We start from the raw sequence: 19,573 nt of genomic DNA, 5'->3' as shown, positions 1-19,573 counted from the left end.
CAAAGGTCTTTGCCGTCCGCCATCCATGCCTTTGTCGTCCGCCGTGGCTGATGGCAAAGTAGTTGATTCCTGTAGTGTAAGCTCACCAACCTTCCCTCGTGTAAGCATGACACGCCTTAGCAAATATGTATGTAACCTTGGTCATCTACCCCCTTGCCTAGTATGTTGGTAGGATTGTGATAGCAGCCAAACAAACATAAACAGGGTCATGGATCTAGAGCGAGAGAAAGTGATGAAAATTACAATGGCTTAAAGCAGTGCAATCTGTTGTGAATGGGAGGCATGTGTAAGCACCTCATCCGCGGCAAGTGGAGTGGCTGTACAAAAAGCTGAACTCCATGGATTTCCTAAGACGGAAGGCAACTTAAATTTGAGGTGTCTGCAGAGGGACCATCGGACCAGCGGAATAGAGCAATGCATATCAGATCAAAACTAACACCAAGATAAAGGTGCAGAGAGAATTGAAGGAAAAACAGAGGAAATTTATTGTGTACAAAATGGATCAGTCTTTGCCTCTCTACCTCCTCAGCCTTGACCTCAAGTGCATACCGCGTTAATCTCACACATAACATCGAGTCCACGCAAATCCGTAGTCACAACCAAGGGCTTAGAGCCTGAGAAAAACGTTCATGAATGGAGAGTTTCACCTTGCTTCAGGCCGCCGCATCTGACGTTGTGTTGTACGTGAGCCTGAAGGGGGTGGCCATGCTCTTGAGCATCGATGGGTGGATAGAGAGCGAGCACGGCAGGGGAGGCAGTTGAGAGCGAGAAACTAAAAGCTGAAAGTTGAATTGCCGCTGCATATAAGCAGCTTCACAGCTACTCCTCTACGTCCCCGCTATATTTTTTGGGGGCCTGCTATCAGAAACACGCTAGCAACACTCCAAGAAATGACCAAAAGCATCACCCTAAAAAAACCAAAAAGGTAGAATTACATACTATGTCGAACACAGAGTGACATGCATTTCATTTGGAGACAAAATTTGGAACAAAGTTGCAGCGTACCCCAAGTAGCGCAGAACCGCAGCTAGACTAGACTCACCCCAACACTCTGGTGTCACACCCGCCAGCGACACCGACACCGACACCTCTGTTTCCATTAGATGCAGAACCATCAACTTGAGGCACCTTAACATTGAGATTTTCAATTGTACCTATTAATTTTTCTTTCATATGGGGTTAATGGATCATGGATGGATAGCTAACGCCCTCACCAACCTTGCAGACGTAAGCATGATCCACCCTTATAAAGGATGCACTACCTATGTAGTGTGCTGCCTATCTTATCAGGATAGTACTAGCACCCAAACAAAATTGAATGGAGTTGAGGCTCGAGAGAGAGTAAGATAACATCACCTACGACAATGTACATGGGTATAGAAACAGCTCAACTTCACACCCTAGCCACTAAGTAATAGTAGCCCAATACTGAGACGAGTGGAACAAACCGTTAGAGGAGTTATGTTGCTATGGTTAGTTGGGTAGAGAAAGGGGGTGTATGACTGGGGGAGAGAGATAGAGAGTGCGGGCATCCTCTCCCCACAACCGTGTCATCATAGATGCGGATTAGGAAGCTCGTTTACTCTTCAAAAACTAGTCAGAGCAAATCCTCAATTTTCCTATCGTTCCATAATAAAAAATAGGTAAAATATAAGTATATGATGATCAAGTATTCTGCAAAATTTATGGTTTTGAAGGGGTAGGGTACTAAAAAGTTGTCTCGGCATACTACAAGAGTTGTAGTTGGGAAGAAATCCAAAAGGTAAAATTATATTTTCGAACACGTGGAGGAGCAATGTGACATGCATTTTCAAAAAAAAATGTGAAGGTACGAAAGATCGTATTTACATTTACACTAGAATACAAGGTTAGACGTTAAAAGACCTCGAAAACCTACATGATAGTTAAAAGTGAACACGAATAAGAACTCCAATTCAAGATGAGAAATCAGGTGTGCATGCTTGATACAAGTCTTCCCTTCAACCATTTCACCAAACACTGCTGAGACTCTTGAACATTGGTGGCTTCAATCCAGAGGTTTGTTGCCCAATATTAGCAGAAAAGGTTGTGACATGCTCATGATCTCGGCTGCATGGATTCTTTGGAAACAGGGGGACGCTTGAGTGGTTGGTAATATGCATCAGCGGGCCAATGAGGTTACCTCACTCTCCCATATATTGGATTGATTCCAGCGATAGAAGTTAGCCAAGGAGGTGGGGAGTCAAATCTTAGAGAGTAATTTGTGGAGTAATGGTAATAGGGATGAGCTTCTTGTAAAAACCTTTTGCTTCCTTCTATAAAAATATGTTACACCGATAGTGATGCTAAAAACAAGATGACATGACTGAAGACTCTAGACCCTCCATCATACGACAAATGCTAACTACAAGTTTGACTTAGCAACACCATGATGTTAAGATTTTCTATTGTGAGGGCTCCCGGTTCGCGCGGACCCGCACGTGGTGGCGCGCCTCCATGTGGGGCCGCCGAGTCTCGGCGACGTTGCTTTGCTTCAGGGCGGCGGATCTTGGCAATGCGGCGTCCCCTCGACGCCTGGGTGTCGGATCTGATGCGGCGGCGTCCTGGCGCTGCTTCTCCGACGATGGCCGGCCCTGGTCCCACGGGCCTCCGCGAGACGGTTTTGGCAGCGGGATGGCGGTCCCGTGTGAGCTCTGGTCGGCAGTCGTGGAAGTGTGGGCGGCGTGACTGCTGGTCTTCTGGTGGGGGAGGTTCGGCCCCCTCAGCTGCGTAGTGTGGTGGCCTCCTTTGGCTTTCCTGGCGGCGCTTCCGGTGGCTGGCTGCTTTGGCATCCATTTGCTCGGGGCTGCAGCGTCAACGTGCTAGATGGCTTCGGCTTGGCGTCCTTTCGATGTGTGAGGTTGGGGTGGCAGCCCACCTCCAACTTGGTGGTCTATGTGCGGTGGTGGATGATGGAGGTTTGTGGTGGCTTCCATGTGTGGTCATCGCGGCGACGTCATGGGAGGTCTGCGGGCTAGCGCAGGTGCGGTGCGTGTGGGTTTGGTGTTGGGTGGTGCTCCGAGCGAGCCTCGGTTTTTACCAGCCGGCAGTGTTGTCATCCGTGGACGTCGTTTAACCTCAGGCGCTGATGTGGAGTACATCCCATGCACACCCTCGGTCTTAGGTCTTGGGGTGAAAGCCTAAGAGCATCTTCAGCCGTTCGGCCCCCAAGGCGCATAAAAATCGGGCGAGCCGGCGATTTTTTCGGCGCTGGGGCGGTTTTGCGCCCAGTCGTCGCCCCAAGCTCGCCCCTAGTCGTCGATTTTGGTCCACTTTTGAAGCCCCATTTCGGCGAAAAAGACCCATATGAGCGAGAATAGGCCCATATTCGGCGTGGTTCGCCGTGGCTCGGCATTCAATTATCAACATAAATAATTTTTTATCACATATTTCATCACAGAAAATTCAAGTACTTCAACAAAATAGTACAATAACAAATAGTTCAATACAATTTTTATAGTTCAACAAATAAAAACTCATATTTCATCATACGTCGCGCCCGGTGTCGCCCTTGAGCCTCCATAGGTGCTCTATCAGATCTTGCTGCAGTTGATGATGCACATGTGGGTCTCGGATCTCCTGACGCATACTGAGATAGGCAGTCCAGGTTGCCGGTAACTGGTGATCAACTTGGTCAAGAGGACCCTGCCGGTGGTATGGTTCAGTGTCAAACACTGGCTCCTCCTGCTCGCTCTCAATGATCATGTTGTGCAAGATGACACAGCAGGTCATGATCTCCCACATTTGATCTTTCGACCAGGTCTGAGCGGGGTACCGGACAACAGCAAATCGAGATTGGAGCACATCAAATGCCCGCTCGACATCCTTCCTGCAAGCCTCCTGAATCTTCGCAAACCAAGCGTTCTTGCCTCCAGGCACAGGGTTTTTGATGGTCTTGACAAATGTCGACCATCTCGGATAGATGCCATCAGCTAGATAGTACCCCTTGTTGTAGTGCCGCCCATTGATCTCGAAGTTCACCGGAAGAGAATGATCTTCAACAAGCTTGGCAAAGACAGGAGAGCACTGCAGCACGTTGATGTCATTGTGAGTTCCTGGCATACCAAAGAAGTTGTGCCAAATCCAGAGGTCCTGTGTGGCCACCGCCTCAAGTACCACACTACAACCGCCTTTGGCGGCTTTGTACATCCCCTGCCAAGCAAATGGGCAATTCTTCCATTTCCAATGCATGCAGTTGATGCTTCCAAGCATCCCAGGAAATCCTCTTGCTGCATTCTGTGCTAGGATCCGAGCAGTGTCTTCCACATTGGGTGTTCTCAAGTATTGCGGTCCAAACACTGCCACCACTGCCCGACAGAACTTGTAGAAACACTCTGTGCTGGTGGACTCGGCCATGCGCCCATAGTCGTCCTGTGAGTCACCAGGAGCTCCGTATGCAAGCATCCTCATCGCTGTCGTGCATTTCTGGATGGAGGTGAATCCAAGTTTGCCAGTGCAATCCATCTTGCATTTCAAGTAGTTGTCGAACTCCCGGATGGAATTCACAATCCTGAGAAAAAGCTTTCTGTTCATCCGATAACGGCGCCGAAATGTTTTGTCACCGTGAAGTGGAGCATCGGTGAAGTAGTTGGAGTAGAGCATGCAGTAGCCTTCGAGACGATCCCGGTTCTTTGCTTTCACCCGGCCCGGCGACGAGCCACCTCGCCGTGACTTTTCATTGCTCGCCAGCAGCTGGGTGAGGGCGGCGAGCACCATGAGATGCTCTTGTTCCTGGACGTCGGCCTCGGCTTCCTCCTCCAGCAACGCGGCGAGCACTTCCTCGTCATCCGAGTCCACCGCCGAGGCAGGAAAATCGCCGAACACCTTGCGCACGGTGGGCGTGCACCCGCCGCCAAACTGCCCCTCCGTGGCCGGAAAGGGCGGCCGGAAACGCCCAGCTGGTGCCGGAGGGGTTGTCGCGGCGAAACTATGCTTCTTTTCCGGCGGGGAATGGCTATCTACAGGTGAAGAGCGATGGGGCGGCGAGGGGCGGCGCTGGGATATACCTACTTGCGGCCGAGAGAGCGGGGGGTGGGAGGCGGTCGAGGAAGAAAATCTTGATGTTTCACCTAACGGCTTGGGCCAGCCGTGCTTTTTCCCTTGCGCCGGAGCCCCCAGGCGCCCCCCAGCGCGCCGGGTTCGGCCTGCGGCCGCCGGGAGGAAAAAAGGGCCGAACCGGCACTTTTCGTCGTCCTGGGGGCGCGACTGGGCCGTTTTTTTGGCGCCGGCGCTGAAAAAGTGGCCGGGGGGGGGGGGGGGGGCTGTTGGGGGCGCGGCTGGAGATGCTCTAAGGCCCAGCAGTGCATATTAGATCAAAACTACCACCAAGATAAAGGTGGACCGAGAATTAAAGGAAAAACAAAGGAAGTTTATTGTGTACAAAATGGATCAATGTTTGCCGCTCTACCTCCTCAGCCCTGATCAATGGATAGAGAGCGAGTGTCTTAGTCCCCGCTCTATTTTTTGGCGCTGCCATAGAAACACTATTTCAAACATTAGTTCTCTCTCTCATCTCAGGGTGCATCCCCTCACAAGGCACTGGTTCAGGGGTAATGTAAAAAATGAACTTGATTGGCAAGTTGGCATGCCCATGTTAGCAACATTCCAAGAAAGGACCAAAACATCACTCTAAGAAACCACAAATGTAGAATTACATACTACCTTGGACATGAATGACATGCATTTCATTTGAAGACAAAAAATTGGAACAAAGATGCAGGTACCCCAGGTAGCGGGGAACCACAGCTAGACTAGACTCACCCCAGCACTGGTGCTGCCACACCTGCCAGTGACACGGAAACCTCATTGGCCACCAACAATCACTAACTTATTATCTCACTTGGCTATATCATTTAAAAGATAGCTCTGAGTTTTCATTAGACGCGGAACCATTGATATGAGGCACCTTAATATTGAAATTTTTAGTTGTACCAAGTAATATTTTTTTGTATGGGGTTAATGAATGGATAGCTAGCTAACGCGCTCACCAACCTTGCAGATGTAAGCATGACCCACCCTTATAAAGGATACACTACCTCTATAGTGCCATGCCTATCTTATCAGGACAGTACTAGCACCCAAACTAAGTTGAACGCGGTCGAGACTCTTCGGATAGCAAGAAAACATTACTTACAACAATCAACATGGGTGTAGAAACAGCTCAACATCACACATGCATTTCCGAGCCACTAGGAAATATTAGCGCAATACTAAGACGAGTGGAACAGACCATTGGAGGAGTTATGTTGCTAAGGTTAGTAGGGTAGAGAAATGGAGGGGCCAACTCGGCGGAGAGATATAGAGTGCGGGTGTCGGCTCCCCACAATCTTGTCACCGTAGATGCAGATTACAAGGCTCCTTGACTTTTCAAAGACTACTCGGAGATAATCCTCAATTTTCCCATCATTCTATGTAAATTTCCATAATGAAAAATATAGTATATGATCATCAAGTATTCTGAAAAATTTACGGTTTTGAAGGGAGGAGGGTACTGAAAAGTTGTCTCGGCATACAACAATACTTGAAGTTGGGAAGAAATCCAAAAGGTAAAATGACATTTTCAAACACATGGAGAAGCAATGCAACCTGCATTTCAAAACAAAAGTCATAAAGTTATGAAACTGCAAATTTACATTCCCACTAGAACACATAATCAGACATTAAAAGGCCTATAAAACCTACATGCCAATAGTTTGAAATGAAACACGAATAAAACCTCCAATTCAAGATGAGGATCAGGTAAGCATTCTTGATACAAGTCTACCCTTCTACCATTGCACCAAACACTGACAAAACTCTTGAAGATTTGTGGGTTCGATCGAGAGGCTTGCTGCCCAATATTTACATAAAAGGTTGTCACATGCTCGTGATCTCGGTTGCATGGATTCTTTGGAAATAGAGGAACGCTTGAGTGGTTGGTAATATGCATCAACGGATCAATGAGGTTACCTCACTCTACCATTTATTGGATTGATTCCACCGATAGAAGTTGGCCATGGAGGTGGGGAGTCAAATCTTAAAGAGTAACTAGTGTGTGCTTGTGTGCGTGTGTGCACGTGCGCTCTAGCCTATTGACGGTAATGGGGATGAGCTTCTTGTAAAAACCTTTTGCTTCCTTCTATTAAAATATGTCACACCAATGGAGACGCTAAAAACACGATGACAGAACTGAAGGCTCCAAACCCGCCAACGACAAATGCTAACTACAAGTTTCACCTAGCAAGCACCATCATGTTAAGATTTTCTATTGTGCAAGATGGTATGTTGAATTCGGCTTGGAGTTAATTGACATGGGGATAAGATTTACAAAGGAAAACAGAGGCTACAAAGAAGAAAGAATGGATTAGGCTATTCTATCAATGCAAAGATGGATGGCATGTCATTTCCAGCCTCCACTTGCCACTGAAATTAAGGCTCGGGAACGAAGTAGACTCTAGGACTTGGGCACAAAATTAATGGATGGGTAGCTAATGTGCTCACCAACCTTCCTCTGTGTAAGCATGATCGAAGCTTATAAAGGATGCACTGCTCTCTATATTCCCTTTGTAGCCTCTAACTATGTTATAGGGATAGTGCTAGTAGCCAAACAAACACGAACAAAGTCGAGGCTCCTGAGCAAGAGAGTGCAGTGACAATAAATAATGTGTTGGACCAATGCAATCCTTTATGACATATGAATGGGAGGCATATGGAAACACATCATCTCAAAGAATCAGATGTTTCTTAGCCAAGAGCAGTAACGAAGTATTTGCGAGGAGGAAAGGCATGGGCAGCACTAATGTATTCACACAAGATATTGCGGTATGAGTTAAAACCACTCCATAGCCAGATAGCCACATACAGAAACTAAAAGTGGACCAGAAATTGCAAGTTGTACAAACTGGATGAAGGATGAAACAATTTTTTGCCTCTCTTCCCTCTCAACTGCAACCACGCCTCATGAAGACCTAGGGTTTATGCGCATTCAGGATCGAGACCTAGATTTTTACAATACGCGAGCAAAGAGGGAGAATGCGGACAGGGAGTGTACCTACCCATAGGACGATGCATCAATGGTCGCTGGAATCGCAGTGCCGCTCCTAGCCAACAGCTGGTGGGGGTGCATAAGGTAGTCGAGGCTTGAGAGAGGGGCGCACGAGGCAAGACGAATGGACAGAGGGAACGGGCAAGAAAAATGGGCGGAACCGAACCAGCAGAAGACATAGAAAGTCACACAGCACAAAAAGCAGGCAGGCAACCAGCACAGTTCTATTCTTTCAAGTAATACAATCACAACTCAGCGTCGAAACTGAAAAGGAAAAACAACGCATTTGCACGAATCAGACCAAACACGACCTAGCCAGAAATTTGGTAGAAATTTTGTTACCCACTAAGTTAGAACATTGGTAGAAAAACGAATTAGGGTTCACAAAAAGGTATTATTATGACAAAAAACTTGGCAACTATCCATTTATAAATCCATGTTTTAGTCATAGCACAGAACTTTGATAAGCTACACTTTGGTCAAGATCCAAACATATCCCAGGACTTGTGAAGGTGTTCCTCTTGTCAGCGACAGCAAATCCTCGCCGGCAAAGCTGCAACACAACAATGACAGACTCCAGCTCTATCGCAAGATGAAGGAGCCCACTTATTTTGATCCATGTGGCCAAACAAACAGGAAATTCATCTCAAAATCTCACAGTTGCTGTAATCTGGAATAAAATTCAAAAGCTAACTAGAACGAACATATTGTCTCAAAACAGAGTGACATGCAGTTGTAGCAAAATTTGGCACAGTCGAATCAGATATTTCCCATAAAGAGCAAGCAGTTTGTGATCATCAGATGTTTAAAACGCCAACGAAACCTACATCCCAGTGCTAGTTTCAACAGAGAGACAGAACCTCCAATCCCGCAACTGCAACATTCAAGATGGCATACCAAAAGACTGCTTTGCTATCCAAGACCCTATTATCAGGACACAATTCCACCTTTGGGCACCTACCTAGTTAGTCAACTCCATGATGGCGCTGACGATGTCACCGCCCGCAGCCTTGAGCGCCTTCACGGCCCTGGATCTCGGCACGGAGGCCTGCATCATCACGAGCTCAACGTCCTTCTTGTCAACACCAGTCTCATCAACCTCCTCGTCGTCATGGGCTGCTGCCATGGACGGCTCGCCCTTCAAGATGACGCTGCTTGGGCTCGGCGCCTTGAACTGCTCCGCCGCTTGTGAATGCAGCTGAGTGCTCAGGTCCTCAATCTTGGCCTCCCCGAACATGACGTAGGTATCTGAGTTTGAGCTCTTGAAGACATCTGGCTTGGAGAGGACAAACATAACCTGCAATTGTGTGGAGAAGTTAAGAAAATGCAACAACCAACAGCATATAATTATGCTACAGGGAACAATGGCATGAAGTGGCAAAGATGCTCACGCTCTTGTTCTTCTTGATAGTTACACGGCTCACACCAGTAATGACCTTCATGCCAAGCTTCTCCATGGCTTTCCTGCTCTTCTTCTCACTCCTACTCTGCCTAGATCTTCCACTAGCATCACCTCCTAGTGCCAGAAAGCACAGACGCACAATGTCAGATTTTCAAAATTTTGCACAAGACCAGAATTCTACAACACCAAACATAGTTCACTTCATGGATTATTATCTGTAATAATTGGAAATGGCAAGTGTGACATTCATACAACACCAAACTTTTCTCAAGCAAGACTGAACAGAAACTGTGACTGCGATCAAGCCTTCTTGTTACACATTATCGAGTTTTGAATTTTGAACAAGATATACCTCTTAGGGTAAGGTGCAAAGCATTAGCTACTTGTATAATGGAAATTCCAGCATCAGTTCATACTTAATGCATTGAAATGGTTCACCTAGTACGATTATACTTGCAAAAGCAAGATTTTACATTCATGATTTGCTCCTATATGAAAGTAAATGCTATAGTTGAACATTCATGTATATGTTAATGCAGGTTGAAATTGATACAAGGTGCCACCTCAGTACAGAACTAAATAATTCAGGCATAAGTGAATATGATATGATTCCAAAGAATTGAGAATATAAACCACAAAGGCATAGTGATGGTACAGAAAGAACAGAATATTAGAGAGTACAAACTGGTCAGTGCCTAATCTTCAGGTCAAAGTGAACCAATATAGGTAAGTACAGAGCTTGTATCATTGAGGAACAGATCAGAAACAATTTCTTTATTATGGAAATGCCAAAATTTAGCCCAATAGAAACAAATCCATTGATTCAGGAGTTGAATAAGCAACGTTTAGTTTAAAATTTGGGTATGGGCAATAACTTCTCATGTTTAAATTTATGTTGGAACTTAGAAGGCAGCATTACAATATGAAATGGGCTTATCTGTAACTAAGTGGCTACTTGAACTGAATAGAAGGAACAGCAGAATTTCATCATACCCGCAACGTCATCGTCATCTTTTTCATCCTCATCCTCATCATCGTCTTCATCGTCGTCATCATCATCCTCAACGATAGGCTCATCTCCCTGAGAGTGTGCATTACAAATATCATATAACTTGAACGTCAAAGTATTAAACACTCAGTAGCACTCCCTCAGAACAGAGGATATGCAGAGGAGGGGAAAGCAGAGTTAGCCACATTCAGAAATGAAAAAACAGTAAATGGTTTACCCACAGTATTATCTTTCCAGCATGATGATGTGAGTACATTCTAAGTAGCATCAGCACAAGATAGACAGAAATGAACTCCAAAAGCAAAAAAGAGGAAGAGTATGTGCATTACAAGGAACAGTTGTCTGCATTGACAACAGAAGCTGTGCTCACAAATTTATATTGTTGGTACAGGAAATATGCCATACATCATATAAGCATACACAATTGCACACATGATACTTAGATCACAACTGATTTCCAAAGCTAATTAACAAAGGAAGTCACATTTCTACTGTAGCAATCGCCAAAGGTGACTGATTTATCCATGCTGGCTTAAAATTCCTTTCAGATTTGGATCGACAAGACAAAGCAGCAGCATTTCAGATTGCAGCACTAGAGATCTCCCAGAAAGGGAACCACAAACCGTACATAACAAGGGCAACTGACAAACAAGTCACAACCCACAAGGCCTAAAACAACAAAGACCAAAGGATATACTGGCATTACCAGACTCTGAAATTAAACTCGTAGCCGCACAAGTAAGCAAGCACGAATTCCGCACAAGAATAGTGAAACACACCGCGCCTCCAGCTACCACGGCGGAGGTTCACGGAGGCCAGGCCTCGCCTGCTTCTCCGCGAAAAACCAGAGGATGCGCAGAAAGTTGGACAAACGCGCAGGCTGGCCACGGCGCAGCTCTCCGACCAAAGCTGTGCGACCTAGGCGACATCGACGGACGAGATCTAGCGCCCTAGCACCACCACCGCAACGGAACGCGCCGATCCGGGGCCCGAGCAAGCATGGGAGGCGAAGATTTTTGCTCGACACGGCACCAAATCGGAGAGGGGGAGGGGGAGGAAGGGTCGGAATGGAGGGAGGATCACCTCGATGTCGTGGTCCTCGAGCTGGGCGCGGAGCAGCTCCGCCTGCAGCTCGGCGGCGGTCATGGTGGCGGGGCGCGGGGGTAAAACCTTGTCGGAGGGGAAAGTAAAACCCTAGGATGGATTTGGGGAGACGGAGAGGAGAGGAGCGAAGAGAAACTGGGGCGACGGTAGGAGGAAGAGAAGAGACCGGCTTGACTCCTGTGGGGTTTTGGTGCCCTCTGGTGGTCTCCGGTGGGCCTAGACTGGGCCAAGACCCTGCCGTTTGGACCATTGGGGGTACATGGGTCCAACCGGTTTCCTTGGCCCATATTTGCAATGTAGCACAATGCGAGCCCAACTGTGCTCGCCTAAAAAAACTGTGCTCGCCTTGGAGAGCAAGCTTCTGGAGCCTCTGGCAATCACCTGGCGCGCTCTCGTTGTCTTAAAAGAAAAGACTTGGCGCGCTCTCAGCCGCCGTCACGTGTCGCGCTCTCAGGACTCCCTCCGGATTTTATTTTTGTATTTTTACGCACGCGTTCTCGGCTTTTCAGATGATATTTCCATGGTTTTTTCGGCTTTTCGGTTTTTCGCCGGTCTTTCTTAGCTTTTCGAAAGAAAAACAATGTGCGTAAAAATACATTTTTTTCGTGAGAGGCACGTTTTACTTCCACGAGAGGCATGCATGGTTTTGCTTCCGCGAGTAGCATGCATGATTTTGCTTCCGCGAGAGGCACAACCGTGCTTCTCAAAACCGAAAAAACATGTTTTCTCTTATTCTTTTTTCTGTAAGCACGGTTTTGCTTCTGCAAGAGGCATGATTTTGCTTAGTCGAGAGGCATGGCCATGCCTCTCGAAAACGGAAAAAATGTGTTTTCCTTTTTTTTCCTTCCGTGAGAGGCATGGCTTTGCTTACTCGAGAGGCACGGTTGTGCCTCTCAGAAACGGAAAAAAACATTTTTTTTTCTTTTTTCCTTCCGTGAGAGACATGGTTTTGCTTTCGCGAGAGACACGGTCGTGCATCTCGGAAACGGTTTTCGGGAAAGAAAAATAAAGTGCTCCCATTTCGGTTTATTATGAAAAAAAAGTTCGTCAAAACCTACCAACATTTTTTCTAGTTTTGAAGATCTCGTTGTGAGGAATCCAACGGTGAAAACGGTTCGAGATTTGGACGCACGGTTTATGAGATAGAACGTTTTGAAGTAAATGAATCTACGAAAAAAAAGAAAACTCACCGGTTGCTACAAGTGGCACATGCAGTGCGCCAATTGTCTTGACCTGGAAATGTGAGAGTGATCTTTAGAAGGAGTACTCCTTACTTGATGATTTCGCCTCCAAGGAGTAGGTATTAGACGAAGTGCTCGTTTTTTCAAATTTGTTCATAGACGCAAAAACTGTTTGCGTATTTCAAATATGTTTGTGTTTTTCAAAAAAATGTTCAGAAATTAATTGTTTTCCCAATTTTCAAATTTATTCATAAATTATAGGAGTTTTTGAGTTTTAAAAAATACATTGGCATTCTAAAAAATTGTTCATAATTTTTAGCAAAAGTTTCTATTTAAAAAAATCATAGATTCAAAGATTGTTCGTGTTTTCCAATTTTTTTAAAAAAACAGTAATTCAAAAAAATCCATGTTAAATATAGGTTCATAAATGCAAAAGATGTTTAAGTTTTTGAAAAATATTCTTGTTTCTGAAAATTGTTCAGAAATTTAAAAAAATCATTTTTTTAATTTTTTTTAAATAAAACAAAATATTTGCACTTTTTAAAAAAGTTCAACATTTTGCTCGTGGCTTTTAGAAAACGTGCAATCTAGCCTGCTAAACATGCCATGGGCTGGCACGCTTAGTAGCTAGGTCGTGCATGGGCTGGAGGACACAACACACGGGCCGGAATGACACGACCCGACTAATGATTGTGCCACGGCGAGCCATGCCATGCCAGGCCCGATTAGGACGGGCCTGGTCGTGCCGGCAAGTATGGCCAGCTCTGATAGCCACGGCTTATCTGTTGACGTCATATTGCTTTTGTTTTTTGTTTTTCCTTCCCATTTTATTCATATTTTTCATTTAATTTTCTTTATTTTATTTAAATTTCTAATTATTCTAAATGTATATACGAAAAAATGTTTTACATAAATTTTAAAAATAATAATCTTGTAGTTGGAAAATCTTAAACGTTGATATAAAAATGTTTTTGATGTCAAGAAAGATGTACAACTGTGAATAAAAAAATGTAGAAAATGTTCACCATGTGTATGAAAAAAAAATCATGTGTAAGAAAAAGGTTTATACATTGTAAAATATAAGTTCATGTAATTCAAGCAATGTTTCGTACATTAAAAAATGTAGGTTAGATTTACAAAAATGTTCAGAAGTTTCTTTCCTTTATATTTATAAAGATGTTCACAATTTTATTTTTTCCCACAAAACGGAAACTTGCTAACATTTTTAAAGATGTAACGTTAGCAGGTTTCAAAAATGTGTTCAGGACATTTTCAAGAAAAATGTGTGTACAATGTAAAAATAGAAGTTTGCATAGTTCAGAAATATTGTTTTTATCAATAAAAAATGTTCAAATCTATATTTGAAAAAATAACAGGTGTTTGAAAAAAAAGTTCAAACCATATTTTTTAAAATAAAAAAAATGTTAAACATTTTATAAAAAATGCTTTAGACGTATATGAAAAATATACTACGTGTATGAGAAAAGGGACATCAACACGTGACGAGAGTTACTACCAGTGAAGCGAACTCTTTTGGAAATATGCCCTAGAGGCAATAATAAAATGGTTATTATTATATTTCCTTGTTCATGATAATTGTCTATTGTTCATGCTATAATTGTATTTGACCGGAAACCGTAATACATGTGTGAATACATAGACCACAATATGTCCCTAGTGAGCCTCTAGTTGACTAGCTCATTGATCAATAGATGGTTATGGTTTCCTGACCATGGACACTAGATGTCATTGATAACGGGATCACATCATTAGGAGAATGATGTGATGGACAAGACCCAATCCTAAGCATAGCACAAGATCGTGTAGTTCGTTTGCTAAAAGCTTTTCTAATGTCAAGTATCATTTCCTTAGACCATGAGATTGTGCAACTCCTGGATACCGTAGGAATGCTTTGGGTGTACCAAACGTCACAACGTAACTGGGTGGCTATAAAGGTACACTACAGGTATCTTTGAAAGTGTCTGTTGGGTTGGCACGAATCGAGACTGGGATTTGTCACTCCGTATGACGGAGAGGTATCTCTGGGCCCACTCGATAATGCATCATCATAATAAGCTTAGTGTGACTAAGCAGTTAGTCACGGGATCATGCATTACGGAACGAGTAAAGTGACTTGCCGGTAACGAGATTGAACGAGGTAATGGGATACCGACGATCGAATCTCGGGCAAGTAACATACCGATTGACAAAGGAAATTGTATACGGGATTGATTGAATCCTCGACATTGTGGTTCATCCGATGAGATCATCGTGGAACATGTGGGAGCCAACATGGGTATTCAGATCCCAATGTTGGTTATTGGTTGGAGAGATGTCTCGGTCATGTCTGCATGATTCCCGAACCCGTAGGGTCTACACACTTAAGTTTCGGTGATGCTAGAGTTGTTATGGGAATTAGTATGCGGTTACCGAATGTTGTTCGGAGTCCCGGATAAGATCCCGGACGTCACGAGGAGTTCCGGAATGGTCCGGAGATAAAGATTTATATATGGTAAGTCCTTATTTGGTTGCCGGAAATGTTCGGAGGTATATCGGTATTGTACCGGGACCACTAAAAGGGTTCCGGGGGTCAACCGGGAGGGTCCACCTGCCCCGGAGGGCCCTATGGGCTGAATATGGAGGGGAACCAGCCCCTAAGTGGGCTGAGCGCCACCCCCCTAGGGCCCATGCGCCTAGGGTTGGGGGAGGGGGGAGGACCCTAAAGGGGGTGCCCCCCTTGGCTTGGGGGTCAAGCCTCCCCCTTGGCCACCGCCCCCCTCTAGATCCATCTGGAGGGGGCCGGCCCCCCTCTCCCTTGACCCTATAAATAGAGGGGAGGTGGTGTTGGGGAACGTAGCAAAAATTCAAAATTTTCCTACGTGTCACCAAGATCTATCTATGGAGAAACCAACAACGAGGGGAAGGAGAGTGCATCTACATACCCTTGTAGATCGCTAAGCGGAAGCGTTCAAGAGAACGGGGTTGAAGGAGTCGTACTCATCGTGATCCAAATCATCGGAGATCCTAGTGCCGAACGGACGGCACCTCCGCGTTCAACACACGTACAACCCGGTGACGTCTCCCACGCCTTGATCCAGCAAGGAGAGAGGGAGAGGTTGAGGAAGACTCCGTGCAGCAGCAGCACAATGGCGTGGTGGTGGTGGAGGAGCATGGCAATCCTGCAGGGCTTCGCCAAGCACCGCGGGAGAGGAGAAGGGAGAGAGGTAGGGCTGCGCCAAGAGGGAGAGAAAACTCATGTGTTGGCAGCCCTCAAGACCTCAACTATATATAGGGGAGAGGGAGGGGGTGCGCCCCCTCTAGGGTTTCCACCCCAAGGGGTGCGGCAGCCCCAATCCCATCTAAGGGTGGAGGCCAAGGGGGGGAAGAGGGGAAACTTGCCCCCCAAGTTAGGTGGAAGCACCCCCTCCCCAAACCCTAGGCGCCTTGGGCCCTTGTGGGGGGGCGCACCAGCCCACCTGGGGCTGGTCCCCTCCCACACTTGGCCCATGCAGCCCTCCGGGGTTGGTGGCCCCACTTGGTGGACCCCCGGGACCCTCCCGGTGGTCCCGATACGTTACCGATAAAACCCGAAACTTTTCCGGTGACCAAAACAGGACTTCCCATATATAAATCTTTACCTCCAGACCATTCCGGAACTCCTCGTGACGTCCGGGATCTCATCCGGGACTTCGAACAACATTCGGTAACCACATACAAACTTCCTTTATAACCCTAGCGTCATTGAACCTTAAGTGTGTAGACCCTACGGGTTCGGGAATCACGCAGACATGACCGAGACGTTCTCCGGTCAATAACCAACAGCGGGATCTGGATACCCATGTTGGCTCCCACATGTTCCACGATGATCTCATCGGATGAACCACGATGTCAAGGACTCAATCGATCCCGTATACAATTACCTTTGTCTAGCGGTATTGTACTTGCCCGAGATTCGATCGTCGGTATGCCGATACCTTGTTCAATCTCGTTACCGGCAAGTCTCTTTACTCGTTCCGTAACACATCATCCCGTGATCAACCCCTTGGTCACATTGTGCACATTATGATGATGTCCTACCGAGTGGGCCCAGAGATACCTCTCCGTTAACCGGAGTGACAAATCCCAGTCTCGATTCGTGCCAACCCAACAGACACTTTCGGAGATACCTGTAGTGCACCTTTATAGCCACCCAGTTATGTTGTGACATTTGGTACACCCAAAGCATTCCTACGGTATCCGGGAGTTGCACAATCTCATGGTCTAAGGAAATGATACTTGACATTAGAAAAGCTTTAGCATACGAACTACGATCTTTGTGCTAGGCTTAGGATTGGGGTCTTGTCCATCACATCATTCTCCTAATGATGTGATCCCGTTATCAACGACATCCAATGTCCATGGTCAGGAAACCGTAACCATCTATTGATCAACGAGCTAGTCAGCTAGAGGCTTACTAGGGACATAGTGTTGTCTATGTATCCACACATGTATCAGAGTTTCCTATCAATACAATTATAGCATGGATAATAAACGATTATCATGAACAAGGAAATATAATAATAACTAATTTATTATTGCCTCTAGGGCATATTTCCAATAGTCTCCCACTTGCACTAGAGTCAATAATCTAGCTCACATCGTCATGTGATTAACACTCACACGTCACATCGCCATGTGACCAACATCCAAAGAGTTTACTAGTGTCATTAAACTATATCAATCATCATGTGATTAAGACTCAATGAGTTCTGGGGTTTGATCATGATTTGCTTGTGAGAGAGGTTTTAGTCAACGGGTCTGCAACTTTCAGATCCGTATGTACTTCGCAATTCTCTATGTCATATTGTAAATGCTGCTTCTACGCTCCACTTGAAGCTATTCCAAATGGTTGCTCCACTATACGTATCCGCTTTGCTACTCAGAGTCACTCGGATAGGTGTTAAAGCTTGCATCGACTTAACCCTTTACGCCGAACTCTTTATCACCTCCATAATCGAGAAACATGTCCTTATTACTCCAAGGGCAATTTTTTGACCGCTGTCTGGTGATCCACTCCTTGATCACCTTTGTACCCTCTTGCCAGACATGTGGCAAGGCACACATCAGGTGCGGTACTTAGCATAGCATACCGTAGAGCCTACATCTAAAGCATAGGGGACGACCTTTGTCCTTTCTCTCTTTTCTGCCGTGGTCGAGCTTTAAGTCTTAACTTCGTCCCTTACAACTCAGGCAAGAACTCCTTCTTTGACTGATCCATCTTGAACACCTTCAAGATCATGTCAAGGTTTGTGCTCATTTGAAAGTACCATTAAGCGTTTTGATCTATCCTTATAGATCTTGATGCTCAATGTTCAAGCAGCTTAATCCAGGTTTTCTATTGAAAAACACCTTTCAAATAACCCTATATGCTTTCCAGAAATTCTACATCATTTCTGATCAACAATATGTCAACAACATATACTCATCAGAAATTCTATAGTGCTCCCACTCACTTCTTTGGAAATACAAGTTTCTCGTAAACTTTGTATAAACCCAAAATCTTTGATCATCTTATCAAAGTGTATATTCCAACTCCGAGATGCTTACTCCAGTCCATGGAAGGATCGCTGGAGCTAGCATACCTTTTAGCATCCTTAGGATCGACAAAACCTTTCTGATTGTATCACATACAACCTTTTCTTACGAAGACTGGTAAGGAAACTCGTTTTGACATCCATCTGCCAGATTTCATAAATGCAGCTAATGCTAACATGATTCCGACGGACTTAAGCATCGCTACGGATGAGAAGATCTCATCGTAGTCAACTCCTTGAACTTGTGAAAAACTCTTCGCCACAAGTCGAGCTTCATAGATGGTGACATTACTGTCCACGTCCGTCTTCTTCTTAAAGATCCATTTATCTCAATGACTTGCCGATCATCGGGCAAGTCCACCAAAGTCCATGCTTTGTTCTGATACATGGATCCTATCTCGGATTTCATGGCTTCTAACCATTTGTCGGAATATGGGCCCACCATTGCTTCTCCATAGCACGTAGGTTCATTGTTATCTAGCAACATGACCTTCAAGACAGGATTACTGTACCACTCTGAAGCAGTACGCATCCTTGTCACCCTACGAGGTACGGTATTGACTTGATCCAAAACTTCATGATCACTATCATAAGCTTCTACTTCAATTGGTGTAGGCGCCACAGGAACAACTTCCTGTGCCCTGCTACACACTTATTGAAGTGACGGTTCAATAACCACATCAAGTCTCCACCATCCTCCCACTCAATTCTTGAGACAAACCTTTCCTCGAGAAAGGACCCGATTCAAGAAACAACCCCTATTGCTTTCGGATCTGAATTAGGAGGTATACCCAACTGTTTTGGGTGTCCTATGAAGATGCATTTTATCCGCTTTGGGTTCGAGCTTATCAACCTGAAACTTTTTCACATAAGCGTCGCAGCCCCAAACTTTTAAGAAACAACAACTTAGGTTTCTCCAAACCATAATTCAAACGGTGTCGTCTCAACGGAATTACGTGGTGCCCTATTAAAGTGAGTGCGGTTGTCTCTAATGTCTAACCCATGAACGATAGTGGTAATTCGATAAGAGACACCATGGTACGCACCATATCCAATAGGGTGCAACTATGATGTTCGGACACACCATCACACTATGGTGTTCCAGGCGGTATTAATTGTGAAACAATTTCCACAATGTCTTAATTGCGTGCCAAAGCTCATAACTCAGATACTCATCTCTATGATCATATCATAGACATTTTATCCTCTTGTCATGATGATCTTCAACTTCACTCTGAAATTACTTGAACCATTCAATAATTC

The 19,573-nt window shown here is 45.3% G+C and overlaps 1 protein-coding gene across 1 annotated transcript; it reads right to left on the bottom strand.

The window, feature by feature from the left end:
- Nucleotides 1-8,777: 8,777 nt before the first annotated feature.
- On the bottom strand, nt 8,778-11,725 carry LOC123072351 (nascent polypeptide-associated complex subunit alpha-like protein 1). The gene is made up of 4 exons (XM_044495911.1): nt 11,536-11,725; nt 10,437-10,524; nt 9,433-9,557; nt 8,778-9,338 (listed from the first exon to the last, which is right to left on the bottom strand). The coding sequence occupies exons 1-4, from the start codon at nt 11,596-11,598 to the stop codon at nt 9,003-9,005; spliced, it is 612 nt and encodes a 203-aa protein (XP_044351846.1). The 5' UTR covers nt 11,599-11,725; the 3' UTR covers nt 8,778-9,002.
- Between the last annotated feature and the right edge of the window lie 7,848 nt (nt 11,726-19,573).

This window comes from Triticum aestivum, chromosome 3B (assembly GCF_018294505.1).
Source record: "Triticum aestivum cultivar Chinese Spring chromosome 3B, IWGSC CS RefSeq v2.1, whole genome shotgun sequence".
NCBI lineage: Eukaryota > Viridiplantae > Streptophyta > Magnoliopsida > Poales > Poaceae > Triticum > Triticum aestivum.
The sequence above is the reverse complement of the archived record's forward strand: the minus strand, read 5'-3'. Positions and strand labels throughout refer to the sequence as shown.

What these genes read in the sequence shown, in the direction of transcription:
- LOC123072351 (XM_044495911.1), bottom strand. Translation starts at nt 11,598, where the DNA reads ATGACCGCCGCCGAGCTGCAGGCGGAGCTGCTCCGCGCCCAGCTCGAG. An exon ending in TCGAGGACCACGACATCGAG is followed by an intron (nt 10,525 to 11,535) that starts GTGATCCTCCCT and finishes GCACACTCTCAG; the next exon opens with GGAGATGAGCCTATCGTTGA. An exon ending in AGATGACGATGACGTTGCGG is followed by an intron (nt 9,558 to 10,436) that starts GTATGATGAAAT and finishes TTCTGGCACTAG; the next exon opens with GAGGTGATGCTAGTGGAAGA.